This window comes from Dunckerocampus dactyliophorus, chromosome 7 (assembly GCF_027744805.1).
Source record: "Dunckerocampus dactyliophorus isolate RoL2022-P2 chromosome 7, RoL_Ddac_1.1, whole genome shotgun sequence".
Lineage (NCBI taxonomy): Eukaryota > Metazoa > Chordata > Actinopteri > Syngnathiformes > Syngnathidae > Dunckerocampus > Dunckerocampus dactyliophorus.
This window is the reverse complement of record NC_072825.1, coordinates 30,664,417-30,680,871: the sequence shown is the minus strand read 5'-3', so window position 1 is coordinate 30,680,871 and position 16,455 is coordinate 30,664,417. Positions and strand designations below refer to the sequence as shown.

The following is a 16,455-nucleotide window of genomic DNA, read 5'->3' as shown; positions in this document are numbered from 1 at the left end:
CAGGGAAGGTCATCCACATCCAACGTGTGCAATCAATAAATGCCTTGCATCCGCTTACACATCAACTCGTCTGGGTTGAAGCCCATTATGGCCATGGAGTCCATGGTCTGGGCGAAGTTCTCAGCATCACTTTGACCAGGAACATTTATAGAACCCCCGCTGAGAAAGCGGTACTGGTCTGCAGTCCCCAAGAGCAGGTCCTCTACGGATATGGAGAAACGGGATGACATTTAGTATCAAGCAGCAGAGACTCTTTACTGCCGTGTCCTCCGCTCGCTCACTTTTTGTTTCTTCGGAGGCTCCGTGCAACAGCTGGTAAAAAATGTGGAACGTCCGCTCGTCTTTGGCCTGACGGGTGGCCCGGGACTTTTCCAGGAGGTCTGAGATTATGAGTCAAGGGTGTAGACATACCGTACCTGCGACGTTTTCTGTCACTAAAGGTAAAAATGACAATACCGTAAACTCTGCATGGAATTTAAATTGGCAGTGCAGCGATCCCCCGTTTATTGCGGTTAAGTGGTTCCAGACCTGACTGAAGTGAATAAGTACAATTCTTTTTTTACAAATGGAATATTTTTGTCCCCGCGACCCTAAAGAGGAGAAGCGGTATAGAAAATGGATGGATGGATGGATGGCTAGAATATTTTTGTAGTTAGAGCATGGAAAACCTTCTAAATATGCTTTTTAACACTAATAGAGCCCTCTCGACATGAAATAAGCCCTATAGTCACCTTTACACTCCTTTCACCCAATACAGTAGACATAATAAGAGTAAATAAGCCATTTAAGACATAAATAAGACTCATTCTCGTGTGTGTTGCAGAAAATGTGTTCCAGTGGCGCGGACAGGAAGTGACATCAGGGGTTCAGAGTTGAGTTTTAGTCCCAACAGTAGCTTGTGTTTTTTATTAGGGATTATTGTGCCAAGGCGTGTCACGATCATCGATAAAATGATGAATCCAACGATAGAAAAAAACGAGGTGGATAATTTTGTCGATAAATTGACATGTGCGACATGTACGTGCATGTTCCATTTCCTCGTCTCGCTGTAGCACACAGGCTGGATGACAAGAGGGTTCACTCTGCTTGTGTCTGAGCGCATTGGTTGTACAGTCAAATTAAGGGAAAGAGTGAGCCTCCTGTCAGCTATTCAGCGTTTTTGCCACAGTACGTGGAGGCGGGGGCTAGCTACGTAGTGATTCAATACACTGAGTGCTAGCTAGCAGTTAGCAAGCAAACGCTAATATGAACGAAAGCACAAAAGCGATAGTTTCTAAGCCGAATGCCACAGTTCCAGTGTGGATGCGCTGTGGAGCGGGGGGTTGGCGCCGGGGGTTGGCACATTTGATCAGCCAAGTGAGCGATGTATAGCGCCGGGCGGCGCGAGCTCGTGATATAGTAGGCGTCTTCTGTGGCTCACACAGATACACTACACTTGAGTACCATCTAGTGGCGCAAATGTGACATGACAGAGTCATCACTGTATGATATGGTCTAAAAAAAGGTTGAAATTATCGATTATCGTCGATAATTTATAGCACAATTATCGACCAGCAAAATTTGTTTTCGTGACAGGCCTAATTGTGCCTGTTGTGAGATCATTCAAATCTGCAATAAAAGCCTGTTGTTCCGGCGGTCTGGTGCTTGTTTGTCTCAGCGAACGTTACAGCAACATTACTGACACCTACAGCCCAGTGTGGACTACTACATATCCTCACAGCATCTTTGAATACGTCTTCTGAATGCCTCACATTTGTATTTTACTTCATTTAGCCAATTCTATGTTTGAGCATTCTTAATTCAGGCAAGAAGTCTGTAATATTTGCTTAAATATGCATTATTTTTTTTACTGTTAATGGGCCGTGTTCAACCACAAGCCAGCACCATTTATCAATACATTTTTGAAAAACTGCGATAAAGAGTGAACACACAAAATTAGAAGCGAGGGGATTATGTCGTTCAGCTGCGCTTTTTCTATGAGAGGGGTCTTCAAAGCAATCAAAAACAGAAGGATACAGGTCTCAATGTTGGCACCAACGATGTATCCCGCCACGTCAAAATTAATGCGGATGAATTTACCCTGAGGGAACAGAAGAGTTAGATTTTATGGCAAATTCACAGTGATATAAATTAATTAATATGATGATGGCTGCAGAATTCAAATGTCCCATATAATACAGAAATGACTTTTTAATGATGTGATATACAGTATGTGACAGTAATATGTGTCCCTTGAGCCTTTTTTTAACACCTACCACCTCCCTCGCGTGTCTGCTGCACTTTTTAAAGAGGCTGCTTTTGAATTTGCAGGTTTTCATGACATCATGGAGGAAAGACCCTAATTTCTCATGGACATGACACCGCATCTGACCCGCCCCTACCTAGATGAGCCTGCCCCCCTTGTATATACTCAGCACTTCATCAGAGTATGGCAAAAAAAAGAAAAAACAGGCTTCGCTCCACATCTTAAAATAAAGCACCCTGAGAGATGTACGTTTTGATCATTTAGTTTTTCTTTAGCCAGCAGGCTACTAGCATTGCTGTTGCTGTCAAAAATGTGAGTGCAATGTTAGCACTGTAGCCAACATAGGGGCGCCACGACACACTCGGCTCACGAGACGAGACGAAGCATGACGTCGGCTTCAGAAGAACTAAACAAGACGATATTTTAACATCACGTTTCAGAAAAATGCAATATTAGCTTTGCATGCATGTCCTAAGCATGAACTTTTTCCCCACAAATTGAAGCCAAACTACAATGATAAAAGTTAAAATAACGACGGACACTACTGGTACTACCAATCATTTATGCTGATGTGTAGTTATGTACAGACACATGTAAAGTAGATTGCAGACTGCAGTAGACGAATTTTGTGTTTACTCTAAAAGAACTACAGTTCCCATGATAGGAAGTCGGCCCGAATTAGACTCTACCATGACACGTTTTGATAGAAGTCCTATGCAGCGATTGTGGTTTTGTTTGACAAAATCTTAAGTTTGATCAAATGTAGAATTACTACAGCTTCTGCTTGGACATTAACACCATGCAAGCTGTTCCGACACCCGACAAAAAACCCCCCCGCCAGAAACGGCGAGTGCAGGTAGGATTGCAAGGTTTATAGTGTGCGTAAAGCCCTTAATGTGCGCTTCCAATCCTGCCTGGCGCACTGCCACTTCATAGTACGTGCACAGTCGTCCCTCGCTACATCGTGGTTCTGATTTTGGCTAAAAGACTGTAAACCACTGGATCAAACCCCTCCGTGCCGGGTCTCCTGTTGTCTTCGATCACTCCGATTGCTAACATTTGTGCCCTCCTGTCTCTCATTAACGCTACGTTGTTGCAAGTGCAAGGTACACTGCATAAAAAGTGGATAAAGTAAACAATAGATCCCTTCTTGGAGAAGCCACAGACACACAAACCCACGTGTTCCCAGTAGGGCTTCTCACTAAAAGCACCTTTAAACTGTCTGAATAATTCACTTCACTTTTTTTAACTGTTGCCAGATACTACAGAGTAATACGGGACATTTGAATGCCATTTTAGAGCTTACAAATCTTGAGGAATTGTCATTCTTGACAGTTTTTGCGTTGCCAAAAGCCTCCAGTATGGGGTTGGCTTGCAAGAGTTGTCTCTCCAGCTCTCCCTAGACACACACACACACACATGCACACACACACACACACACACACACACACACACACACACACAGATTAGCCTCACACACAACACAATACAACTGAAGAACATGAAATAAGCGCTATTTTTTTTAATATGCATGTCTGGTAACGACGGATCTAAAGATTTAAAAATACCCACGAGCCATTTTTTAACAGCAGCGACATAAAAGGACTGCCCAAAATAGCAGCTGCAGCACACAAGCACCATTCAAGGACCGCCCCCCTCCCAGAAGACAATGCTTCTCAACACTCATCAGAACAATGGGGTTGGTTGAGGCGCAATGAGTAAATCTCTGTTGCAGCCGCTGCAGCTTTTAACTCCATGTTGGCTCAATCCAGCCTGCCGTCAATGAACGATGGCGGCCGCAGCGGCAGCGAGTGACGGTGCAAAAGGCAATCAGCACAATTCTTAGCACGCACACCAAGGGTCTCACCTCTGCCAAGGACCAAAACCTAATCATTGAAGAAGAATTTTTCATAAATATTTTGCCGTGAAATCTGTGGATAATTGATCGGGCGTGTGTCAATGAAGGTACTGATCCAAATTATGATTGTACAGCCTTGGCAGAGGTCTGTGCCCTCCTGAAAGCTTTCCATATTATGTACACATCTTTTATACAAGCTCATAAACCAGCAGACAGCCACAGAACCAGGAAACATGGTTGCTTTAATGCAGGGGTCTCCAAACTTATTTCAGCAAGGGCCACATAGTGAAAAATGAAAGGATGCAACTTTTCCACTTTGAGATGTCGTAAGATATGCTAGGAAGTTACAATAAATTTCAATGTAAAACTGCATCTCAGCTTTGTGATATAACTGAAAAAAGCAGAATATTATCAACTTACTCTGTTTAAATTACACTTTTCTGCTGTTTTCCCCACCCCCCCTTTTTTCTGTTTTAACTTTTGAATATTTAAACATTTACATTTTATTTTTCTTGTCATGTTGTGACTTTATTAGAGTAATACTTTGACTTTATTCTTGTAATATCATACTTTTTTCGCCGCCTAATTTTCCAAATTTTGAAACTTCTTTGTTTTGCCTCTGATATGACTTAAAAAAAAATCTTTAACTCATTCAATACCAAAGATGTATTTACACATCTTTTACGACTTTTTTTGCACGAGAGGCAAAAAGAGGTGATGATGCAACTGCACACTAATAGATGTCACTTTTAGAGCAGTTTTAAGCCGTAAAAACGGCCACAAGGTGGCAGAAGTGCATTTGATTAAGAGCGCCGCATGTAAAAACACACTCCACAACAAGGAGGAAGTGGGAGAGCGTGGAAGAGTGTAGCGTGCAAAAGGTTACAAATTTTAATGCATGCCCACACACGCGCAAGCACACAGTTTAATTCCAAATGTGAAAAATGTCAATAGTTGATGGTGTTATATTTGTAAATAAAATGTTATTTTGATGTAAAACAACCCCTTTTTCATGTTGGTATAGTTTAGATATTTATCCGGAAATTTACCTATGCTTTACTGCTGATTGTTAAAGAACGGAAAAAGGTAGGAACAAACTTTTTTCCTGATGAAAGACACGAGTCTAATCTTTCTTGAAAGATCAGTCCAAATGGTCTAAAATGGCCGCTACTGAAGGGTTTTCTTTTGAAAAACAGCTGGGATTGAATGAGTTAAGTGACCATGTGCTCCATATTGTAATTTATTACAGATATACATTTGGACACCCCTGTACTAATGTATGAAAACAGTCATATTCTAGTCATGAACCCCACCAACGTTTAGGAATACTCACATATTGCAAAGTCTGAGGAATTGTGCAGAAAAAGTGGAGTGATGAGGGATGACGGGCAGGTGGACATATGGACGGGATAAACACACAAGACAAAACAAATGACACAACAGAAAATGGTAAGTAAGACCTGGCTGTTAATGTGCAAACACATCAAGGATGTCCAAAGATGCTTAGTCAAGTTAGGCAGAGAGCAGCTCAGGGTGAAATGTCCAGAGGAGGGCAGGACAGCGGGAAAAGGAGGCGACTCACCCTGTTGGCCACAGTGGTGCCTCGGGTTAAAGACCGAGAACCATCCATCTGAACACGCACGGATGCAGAGAGACGCAGAGGAGGACGGAAGGAAAAAGTGTAAAGTAGGAAGGAAGATTCAGAAAACAGCAGGAATATGTGAACCACAGCACCCAGACTTGCAGTCACATGTCATAATCAACATTCAACAGATCAAGTAAATTACTGTAAATTCCGGACTCTTGAGACGATTTTGTACATATATCATCAGGCGCAGGTGTCCACGTTGGGAAATTTACTCAGGAAGACACACCTTGCAACCCTACCTACCTGGTTGCCGGTGTCACCCATAAGTGTTCTCCACCTAAATTGTTAGCAAAACATGGCTTGCTGTCACTCGTCTTTCCAGCCTATCTTGCTGTTATCTGTCAGTTTCAGTAAGTAAATCCTAATTGTTTTACTGTGAATCTTAGAATAATACTATGGGGTTTCACTCCAAGGCTAACTGGTATTTTATTTTCCAGCAGTCAGTGTCACATACTGACAGTCAAAATAAAAAACACAGTGGTGTGAAAAAGTGGTTACCTCCTTCCTTATTTCTTATTTCTTTGTATGTTTGTGACACTTAAATGTTTCAGATCATGAAACAAATGTCAATATTAGTCAATGACAACACAACTGAACACTTGATGCAGTTTTTAAATGAAAGTTTTTATCATTAAGGGAGAAGAAAATATACAAAGCTACATGGCCCTGTTTGAAAAAGTGATTTTTCTTTTTTTTTTTTGCTTTTCCAGCATGAAGCGCCTTTTTAAGGTCATGCCACAGCATCTCAACAGGATTCAGGTCAGGACTTGGACTAGACCACTCCAAAGTCTTCAGCCATTCAGAGGTGGACTTGCTGGTGTGTTTTGGATCATTGTCCTGCTGCAGAACCCAAGTTGCTTTCAGCTTGAGGTCACCAACAGATGGCCGGACATTCTCCTTCAGCAGAATTCATGCTTCCATTCATCACAGCAAGTCTTCCAGGTCCTGAAGACCATCACACTACCACCACCGTATTTTACTGTTGCTATGATGTTCTTTTTCTGACAAGCGGTGTTACTTTTACGCCAGATGTAATGGGACACACACCTTCCAAAAGGTTCAACTTTTGTCTCGTCAGACCACAGAGTATTCCCAAATTTTTTGGCAAAATGGAGACAAGCCTTAATGTTGTTTTTGTTCAGCAGTGGTTTTGGTCTTGGAACTCTGCCATGCAGGCCGTTTTTGCCCAGTGTCTTTCTAATGGTGGAGTCATGAACACTGACCTTAACTGAGGCAAGTGCAGTTCTTTGGATGTTGTTTTGGGGTCTTTTGTGACCTCTCGGATGAGTTGTCGCTGCGCTCTTGGGGTCATTTTGGTTGGCCGGCCACTCCTGGGAAGCTTCACCACTGTTCCATGTTTTGGCCATTTGTGGATAATGGCTCTCACTGTGGTTGGCTGGAGTCCCAAAGCTTTAGAAATGGCTTTGTAACCTTTTTCCACACTGATAGATCTCAATCTCAGTTACGGTAAGTTACATTTTTAACGGGGGTGCAATCACTTTTTCGCACAGGGCCATGTAAGTTTGGATGTTTTTTTCCCTTAAAAAGTTTCATTTAAAAACTGCATTTTGTGTTCAGTTGTGCTGTCATTGACTAATATTTCAATGAGTTTGAAACAATTAAGTGTGAAAAACATGGAAAAAAAATAAATCAGGAAGGGGGGCAAACACGTTTTCAGACCACTGTGCTTCTGGCCATTTTCCGGGGGTCGTGTCAGAATCAACACTTCATTTCACTCCTATTTCATACAGCAGTATGATGAAAATGTTATCGTTTTCTTCTTCTTTTGGTGTCAAGAGCGCTTTAAGACCTAGGATTCAAAGCGTGTGGCGAAAAAACGCATCACCTTATAGTCCGGAATTTACGTGTTGATATTTCAAAGACATGAGAGCAAAGGAATGTTATACAGTACCTCACAAGAACGAGTACACTCCTCATGTTTCAACAAGCATTTCTTGACAGGACGTGCTTCTCAAGGGACAATACAATACATGCCTTACAGCGCTGTTTCTCAACTGGTGGCTGGGGACCCAAAAGTGGGTCACAGTCCCATTTTGGGTGGGTCGCAGACAAGTCAAAAATATATTTACAAAATATTTGTGTCCATCAATCTTCTTCCGCTTATTTGAGGGGGGGCAGCAGCCTAAGCCCCTTCCCCAGCGCACTTCGTCCAGGTCCTCCCGGAGGATCCCGAGGCTTTCCCAGGCCAGTTGAGAGACACAGTCTCACCAACATGTCCCGGGTCTTCCCCGTGGGTCTTCCCCAAGGCCTTCTGCCGGTCCGATGTGCCCTGAACACCTCCCCAGGGAGGCGTCCGGGAGGCATCCTGACCAGATGCCCGAGCCACCTCATCTGGCTCCTCTCAATGCGGAGGAGCAGCGCTTCTACCCCGAGGTTGTCCTGGATGACAGTGCTTCTCATCTTATCTCAATGGACAAGCCCAGCCACCCTACGGAGAAAACTCATTTTGGCCGCTTGTACCCGCCATCTTGTCCTTTCGGTCACTACCCAAAGCTCATGACCATAGGTGAGGGTAGGAACGTACATCCACCACTAAATTGAGACCTTTGCCTTTGGGCTCAGCTCTCTCTTCACCACAATGGACCCATGCAGAGTCCGCATCACTGCAGACGCCGCACCAATCCGCCTGTCCATCTCGCGTTCCATCCTTCTCTCACTTGTGAAGAAGACCCAGAACTCCTCCACTTGGGGCAGGATCTCACTCCCGACCCGGAGATGGCACTGTACCCTCTTCCGGGCGAGAACCATGGACTTGGACTTGGATGTGCTGATTCTCATCCCAGCCGCTTCACACTCGGTTGCGAACCGATCCAGTGGGAGTCGAAGGTCACGGCTCAATGAAGCCAGCAGGACCACATCATCTGCAAAAAGCAGAGACCCAATCCTGCAGCCACCAAACCGGAACCCCCCAACGCCCGAGAAATTCTGTCCATAAAAGTAATGAACAGGATTGGTGAAAAAGGGCAGCCCTGGTGGAGTCCAAACCTCACTGGAAACGGGTCCGACTTATTGCCGGCAATGCGAACCAAACTCTGACACCGGTCATACAGGCAACGAACCGCATGAATTAGCTGGTCCAGTACCCCATACTCCCGGAGTACTCCCCACAGAATTCCTCGAGGAACACGGTCCAATGCCTTCTCCAACAGCCTATTTCACTTTAATGCTTGTATGCAATCAAGTGCTTACTCAAAAAATGTTTTTGTCTCACTCCCATTTCTTCTTTGTGCATTTTCAAGCTCTGCTTAGAACCTCCTTAAGATCCAACAGTGCAAAATTGTAAACAGGAGTGTATTACAGCCAGTTATGAGTGAGCCGTATTTTCTGGCAATGGTCGTCTGCTGCAACTTACCGGTAAAGCTTCTTTACTCCTAACCAGAGTTCCACCCTTGTGAGAAGAGGCCACATGAGCCAAATACTGAATGACTTTCTTTGTGTTTTCCGTTTTCCCTGCACCGGATTCGCCCCTGAAGAAACACAAGTCCATCATTAAGAACTGTCTGTTTGGAGGGGGGAGGACAACTGTTTCATCTTTAAAACACATTATGGCCCCTCAGTAGGAGAGCACTTGAATGAAAAAAAAAACTACATCGAAAGCTGCAAAGGTAGTCCACATTTGTTTAAAAACTACACATGTATAATGACTGACACTTCCAACACAAAGTTCCCTTAAGGCAAAACACATGCAATCGTGACTGAAGGCTACTCACGTGCAAAGGATTGACTGATCTTCTCTGTCTGTATGACGACAAACAAAAAACAACAACAAAAAAACGTGTTAAAAGGAGCAGTGAATGACATTACACCCATTAGTCAAATGCTGCAGAAAATGCTCCCAAAAATTCTCGTGGATTCACGTGACAGCGCTTGATGCATGTTTGACAAGTAGATCCATATCAGTCAGCTGATTTTTTCCAACCGCAGGACTGGCTGCTTCACTAACGAGGCGTGATGTGCTGCGCTTCACACCTCAAGACTTGACAGGACAGACAGCGTTTGTCTGTTTGTGCGTTTCAGCCGAACCCGTTTGAGTCCACATCCCTCACATGGACGCAAGCGGTTGGCGGTGTACGCCAGGGCACCCACTGCTTGCACATTTACTTGTGACTTTGGCCAGAGACGCAGGGACAACAATAGTTATTTTACCCTACATTTTCAGGGGGAAGGTTTTCAGTGTTTAGCTAGCCATGTTATATGCACTGTTTGGAAATAAGCATTTATTTATTCAAACGTTAAAAAAAAACTCTTTCTGTGCAGTAAACACGTCAACACCTGCGGCTTATAGACAGGTGCGGACTATAGCCCGCATATTATGGTACTTTTATTGTTTTGTTTGCATCACATTGCACAGGCTACGGGATCACTGCAGGGACAAAAGACGGCTGCCGCTAGCATAGCAAGCTACCAAGTTAACTAGTTAGCCTGTCCAATTTACTCATTCTAAACTTCAAATGTACCAAACGGAGTGGGGAAGAAGGACAAAGAACCCAAAAACTTACCACTTCCACACGGAATGAGAGGAGAACCTTCCCTCCCCCCCACTCAATCTCAGCCATGGCATGTCGGCCTGGCTTTGCTGGCTCAGTAGCGAGTCTCCATGCAGTGGGAAAGCTAATGTAGCCTAACGTCACATCTCATAACATTACTGGTGCCTCATGACCACAATACTACATGTAACGTGTCTTGTAATATTTTTGGACTAATAATAGGTCACAGTCAAACACGAAACAGCCATCATTTATTGATTATTTTTCGAAAAAACGTGATACAGTGAGGGGGATATTTGCACCGCGACGTTGTGAGCGCCGACTGTATAATTGAAAAACTGTAAAAATGTTGTTTTGTGTTAACATTTTTTGACTTTGTCAAACGGATTAATCGAATTTACATTTTTTACATCATTTTTCATGGGAAAATTGTCAGTTAGAATCCGACCTTCTGGAACGACTTAATGATGCTAACCAAGGTTCCACTGGATCTGTATTACACATACCGTATGTTAGCATGTCTTCCAAAGCATTTTGACCACAACCCTTACGGGGGCGCCCCTACTTGTCTTTTTTGTGTTTTTTTTCTGCTCCTGACTGCAAGTGTGCAAATGCGGTGACCCAGGTCCAGCATCGTGATGTTTACTTCGCTCTACCCCCTGAATGCCTAATGAGAACCACAAAGAGGTTGTGGCCTTGTTTCTCTCTCGAGCCAGGTTACGTGCAACCGCTTTTTAGCAAATTTCTCACATGTTCAACGGGGAAGAATTCATACTGGTCCTACTGGTTCCTGTCGCCACAGCAACACGCCCACGGCCAATCCCGAGGGTGGTGGCTAACACATAAGACCCAGAATCTGATCTGCCCTGTCCTGTTACCTCAGGAAGTAAGACACCCTGGCGGAGACATATTGCTCAATCAGCCTTGAGCCCCTTTTAAATGCTCTTTTGTCACAGTCCCTGCAGGCCAAAATGGCTGCCGTTGCTAGAAAATGCTGTTGCTATCAACAGGGACTAATAAGAGTCCATAGTGTGCGACAAGTAATGCCACGCCTTGACGCTCGCTACAATCTCCACTAATTTGTATTCACTTTTGATAACAGCCGTGCCACACCACACCTAGGAATAGCACTTGCGTTGTGGCACTGTGACCAAAGATCACCGACGAGATTCCACATTCCATTCGGGTCTGAGCTGATAGCAGATACTCTGGGTTTGCTTCACTGAGTCAGAAAGGCAGCAGGAAGGAATCAGAGGTGAAGCGATATCAGCGTTAAGTACCTTGAAGCATGCTCCGATAGGCCGCCTCTGATATGGCATAAATATGCGGCGGCATCTCGTGGCGCTTTTTGCCTCGATACATCTCCACGATGGTCTCTGTGTAGATGGGCAGGTTCTTGTAAGGGTTCACCACCACGCAGAACAGCCCGGAATATGTCTGCAAAGAACATGGAAATGTTGGGATGAATGCCAACAACGCTGCTACTGCTTCTGGAAACGATACAGCATGCAGTACAGTGCAACACGCAAGTCTGTCCCACTTAAGTCCAGTTGGCGTGATAGCATAGACGCTAAAGCTGTCCTATCTAGTCGTTGAGCATGAACTAGATAGCATAGAAGTTAAAGCTGTCCTACCTAGTCTTTGGAGCCCCTATGCTATCCAATCTTTGCAGCATCAGTTCAGGCTCAAAGGCTAGATAACACAGGTGGTAAAGCTGTCCTATCTAGTCTTTGGAGCATCAGTGTATGCTCAAAGACTAGACAACATAGTTCATAGGACATCTCTATCTCCTATTTAGCCTTTGGATATGGGCTAGATAAGATAGATCTAACTCCTATCTAGTCTTTGAGCATCAACTGACCAGTCTTGATGAACCATGATAGGAGCTAGAGGTTTCCTATCTAGTCTTTGAGCATGAATTGATGAAGCCTGATAGGAACTACAGCTTTCTATCTAGTCTCTAGCATGAACTGGTGAAGCCTGCTCAGTTGATGCTCTAATACTAGATAAGACCGCTTTAGCTAGAGATAGCTTTTCTAGAACTTTTCTATGAACTGAGCAGGCATCACCATTTCATGCACAAAGCCTAAATAGGACCGCTTTCGCTCCTATTGAGTTCACAGGATATTTCTAGCTCCTATTTAACCGTTGGGTATGGATCTAGTATTTGAGGTTATACAGCTGAAATTGAACTCACATTGAGCAATCTCTGAGAAGTCCGAGCTAGAGCTGTCCTATCTAGTCTTTGAGTATCAACGGAGCAGGCTTCATTAAGCCTGAAAGGAGCTAGAGCTTTCCTATCTAGTCTTTATGAGCATGAACTGAGCTGGCTATATCAGTTCAGCTCCTATCTAGTTCATGCTTGATGAATCCTGATAGGAGCTAGAGCTTTTCATGCTCATAGATAGGATAGCTTTAGCTCCTAAGTATTTCATGTTCAAAGACTAGTTAGGAAATCTCTAGCACCTATCAAGCTTCAGCAAGCCAGCTCTGTTCATGCTCAAAGACTTGATAAGACAGCTCTAGATCGGAGTGCTCAAAGATTGCTCAATATGATCTCAAGCTCAACTGTATGTGCTCAAGCCCCTATCTTGTCTGCTCAGAGAAGAGCTGCTATGTAGTTTTTGAGTGTAGACTAGATAGGACAGCTCTTGCTCCTATCTAGTACTGCATTTGAGCATATTGAGCTCATATTGAGCATAGTCTTTGAAGCCTGCTCAGTTGATGCTCAAATACTAGATAGTAGCTAGAGCTGTCCTATCTTTGTTACTGTAAACTGCATATTTGTTTTTCTTTCTCTCTTTTTATTCGTACAACTTTCATTGTTTTGAACACATTTTATAAAAAGCAACTTGCATACAGAAACTGTCATGCAAAGAGATTAAAAATGTGATTAATGCGATAAAAAAATGCACTAAATATGACTGTAATGAATGAATGGCAATTAATACTTTGACACCCCTAAATCTACACAGCAACTAACAAAATGCACCTATTTGGGTTTTTTTTAAGATTGTTAGCCACTAGAACAATACGACTAGAGTATTAGGGCTGCATTGCAAAAAAATTATAATCTGAGTTTTCGAGAATAATCTCGTAATATTACAAGAATGAAGTCATTAATTTACAAGAAAAAAGTTGTAATATTACCAGAATAAAGTCGTAAATTTGCGAGAATAAAGTTAGGAATATCCGAGAACAAAGTCCTAATGTTAAGAGAGCAGAGACGTTAAGATGTTAAGAGTCGTGTCGGCGACTAACTTCAGAAAGAAAGGAAACTTTGCTCTTGCCTCAGGCAAGCTTTTATTTAGAACGTGGCGGCAAAACAAAGCAGTTGAGCACAAATAGATTAGCATGGCTAGCCTCTCCCCCGCATTTTTCCCTCCACATGCCCACAACCAAAGTTCACATCAGTCTCCCCCATTCATAGCCGTCTCAGGGAATGGCTGTAACAAAGTTAAGGGTTTTTCCTAAGTTTATTCTTGTAAATTTCTGAGAATAAAGTCGTAAATTTACAACTTTATTCTCAGAAATGTACGACTTTATTCTTGTAAATTTATGACTTTAATCTAGTAATATTGCGAGTTTTTTCTCGTGAATTTACAACTTCATTTTTGGATTATTAGGAGTGTTTTCTTGTAAATTTATGACCTTATTCTCGAAATCTCAGATTTTTTTGTTTTCTCAATGTGGGCCTAATATAATATAAAGATTAAGATTTGTGCATGTATGTTATTGTAGTCAAGACATACAACAAAATGACCAGAGCAGCTCTGTTATGTAAATCATATGAAAACACAAGAGTCTAAACTGTCCTTGATAATCAGCCATTCTTTTGTCTCTGGCCGAAGTCACAAGTAAGTGTGCTAGCAATGACTAGTTTCGGTTATGACGCCAATAATTTATGCCGCCACCAGTCAGCCCGTCCGAGGGGGCGTCAACAAAAAGAGTATGTTCACTGTGCTTAGGAATCTAGCACCCGCATGCCACTCTTTCATTAAAGCACTCAATCGATCATTTGAGTTGTGAATTGATAGCCATCTTTTTATCCGGATAGCTCCAGTAGGACTACTCATCAGGTCATCATTCATCCCATTAATTATGAACAAGCAGCTGGACGAATGGCCTTGTTGCTACTTGACAGCTCATTCTATATGCTGGGCCCATTACTCATTACTTGACATATTGGACTGTGCTCCTCCCCCACTGAACACGACCGTACGCCTCAACGCTATCCAGGCAGCAACCCACGAACCCCAGCAAAGAGCCCAGTCCCCAAAACCCGGCCGACGGTACACTAGCACACCGACTCGCCCCCGGCGCTGGCAAAAAGGTCGAGCGAGAAAGAGAGGGAGTGACAGCGCGCTGCAGCGATGTGCCTACGTCCACAACAGTAATTATAGCACGTTAATAGGGCCTGCCTTTGCTTCCTCAAAGTTAGGTCACAAATATAACTCCATAGACATGCACCTCCCAAAAAAATCTTTGAGCCCCGACGATACCGCTCGTGAAGCCGACGCCACAAGACCAACCCAACCAAGAGCCACAAAAGTATGGGTGTAGGCGTGCCCAAAGTGTGGCTCAGGGGCCATCTGCGGCCCGTGGCTCATTTGCCATTGCATCACTGCAGAAACAAAATAAACTTTAAAAAACAGCAAATATGATAAAAACTACAGCAAAAGGCACAAGGAAAAAGGTCAGTGACCACTGCATTAAAGCTACAGACACACAAAAGCGTGTTCCCAGAAGGGCACGTGTCATTCCAGCATCAAGGTTGGACTTTGATGATACACTATAGTGGGGATCTCAGACTTATTTCAAATTGTTGAAGTGACTAGTGGCAAAACGTGCACCCATAAGGCGCTGGGCAATGAATGTGGGTTTCTTGTGACGTGCGCTTACATAGATCAAGCCAGAGTAGTATCGCTCTCTGAGGTTGTGCAGCACTGAGGCTTCGTTCAGGCAGGTGAGGTCGGCCATGTCCTCCACTTTGCTGAAGCGCGGCGGGTTCATCCGCTGGATCTCCTCCCTGGACAGCGTCAGCAGCTTCTGGGTGTCCGTCAGCTCCACTTCCACCTCGTCGCCGCGCTCCTCCTTGATACTGGCCGACTGTAGGGGAGAGGAAAATGTGACTAAATGAACTTTTATTGTCAGGGAGGGTGGACCCCACCTGTGCCCTTTTTTCATGCTGCAGCTCACATGTCACCAGATTACCAAGTTTTCGTTCTGACACATCAAAGCGTCCAGACAGCTGTGCTGCACTCGCTAATTTCTGATTGGCAGTGTTGTGTGAGTAATTGGTGGTTGCCACGGCGATGGAGGCGCAGGTGGGATGGGCAGCCTCCACTGAACGCCTCTGCGTGCTAACATTGCCAACCCAAAAAGGGTGAAGAAGCAAGTAACCTTTCCATGCCATTCTTAACGCTATTATTGTCCAGGTGTGCTATAAACGTGTCTATGAGTGAGGGTGAACAGGTCGCGGCAAATCTATTTGTGGCGGTCATGGCATTGTACGGCAAACAAGCAAATAAACAAATTATTCCCATAACTAAGATCTTTTCCATGTAATATTATAACTTTATTATTTTTTTTCTCAAAATATGACTTTATTCTCTCTGTAAATGTAAAATTAATTTCCGTATTTTTTAAATTTTCCTTTAAACTGTTGCGCTATACTGTAGTACTACATTGGGCTTCTGTTGCACAAAAAACAGACAAGGGCCTCTCTTGTCGTGTCGTGTCGTACATGAGTCGCCGATGTCAAGTACACGCGGAGAATATGAAGCTCGTATTTTTGGAAAAAAATGCGTGTGCGCGTGTCAGTCCCAACAGCGGCATTCTCATCATGACTGTAAAATGAAGTCAGACTGCGATGGGAATGTGAAGGGAGCCTATTGTTCTATTCATATTCTCCTCCACGAAACCAGTTCGGCAGAAAGAAGAAGACTCGGAGTGAGAGAGAGTGAGAGAGAGAGGAGTGTATGTCACATCCTGCAGTCTATGTGACAAAGTGAAAGTGGAACAAATTGCTAGACGGTGAAAGCCTCGTGATGTCCATTTGTCCTGCTGTGATCTATGATAAAAGGACGGCAGAGATGCCTATATGCCCTTTGCTGCGCTTGTTGTGACACCGCCCTGCCCTACAGCTGCTGGCTCGGGGATAATCATTTACCAGCGTTTTAAACAACAGGAATGT

General features: G+C 43.7%; 1 protein-coding gene across 9 annotated transcripts in view; it reads right to left on the bottom strand.

Annotated features, from left to right (window-relative positions):
* Window positions 1–16,455, bottom strand: part of myh14 (myosin, heavy chain 14, non-muscle) — a 64,975-nt gene that overhangs the window by 35,956 nt on the left and 12,564 nt on the right. For 6 of the 9 annotated variants that reach the window (XM_054783208.1, XM_054783209.1, XM_054783213.1 and 3 more), the window contains exons 3-11: window positions 15,162–15,368; window positions 11,540–11,696; window positions 9,483–9,510; window positions 9,125–9,239; window positions 5,686–5,733; window positions 3,552–3,644; window positions 2,017–2,080; window positions 282–380; window positions 59–202 (exon numbers count right to left, since the gene is read on the bottom strand). In XM_054783208.1, the coding sequence (XP_054639183.1) occupies window positions 59–202; window positions 282–380; window positions 2,017–2,080; window positions 3,552–3,644; window positions 5,686–5,733; window positions 9,125–9,239; window positions 9,483–9,510; window positions 11,540–11,696; window positions 15,162–15,368 (955 nt within the window). Of the gene's footprint in view, window positions 1–58; window positions 203–281; window positions 381–2,016; window positions 2,081–3,551; window positions 3,645–5,436; window positions 5,449–5,685; window positions 5,734–9,124; window positions 9,240–9,482; window positions 9,511–11,539; window positions 11,697–15,161; window positions 15,369–16,455 lie in introns of all 9 variants that reach the window. The other 3 variants (XM_054783212.1, XM_054783214.1, XM_054783211.1) reach the window with 2 other exon arrangements.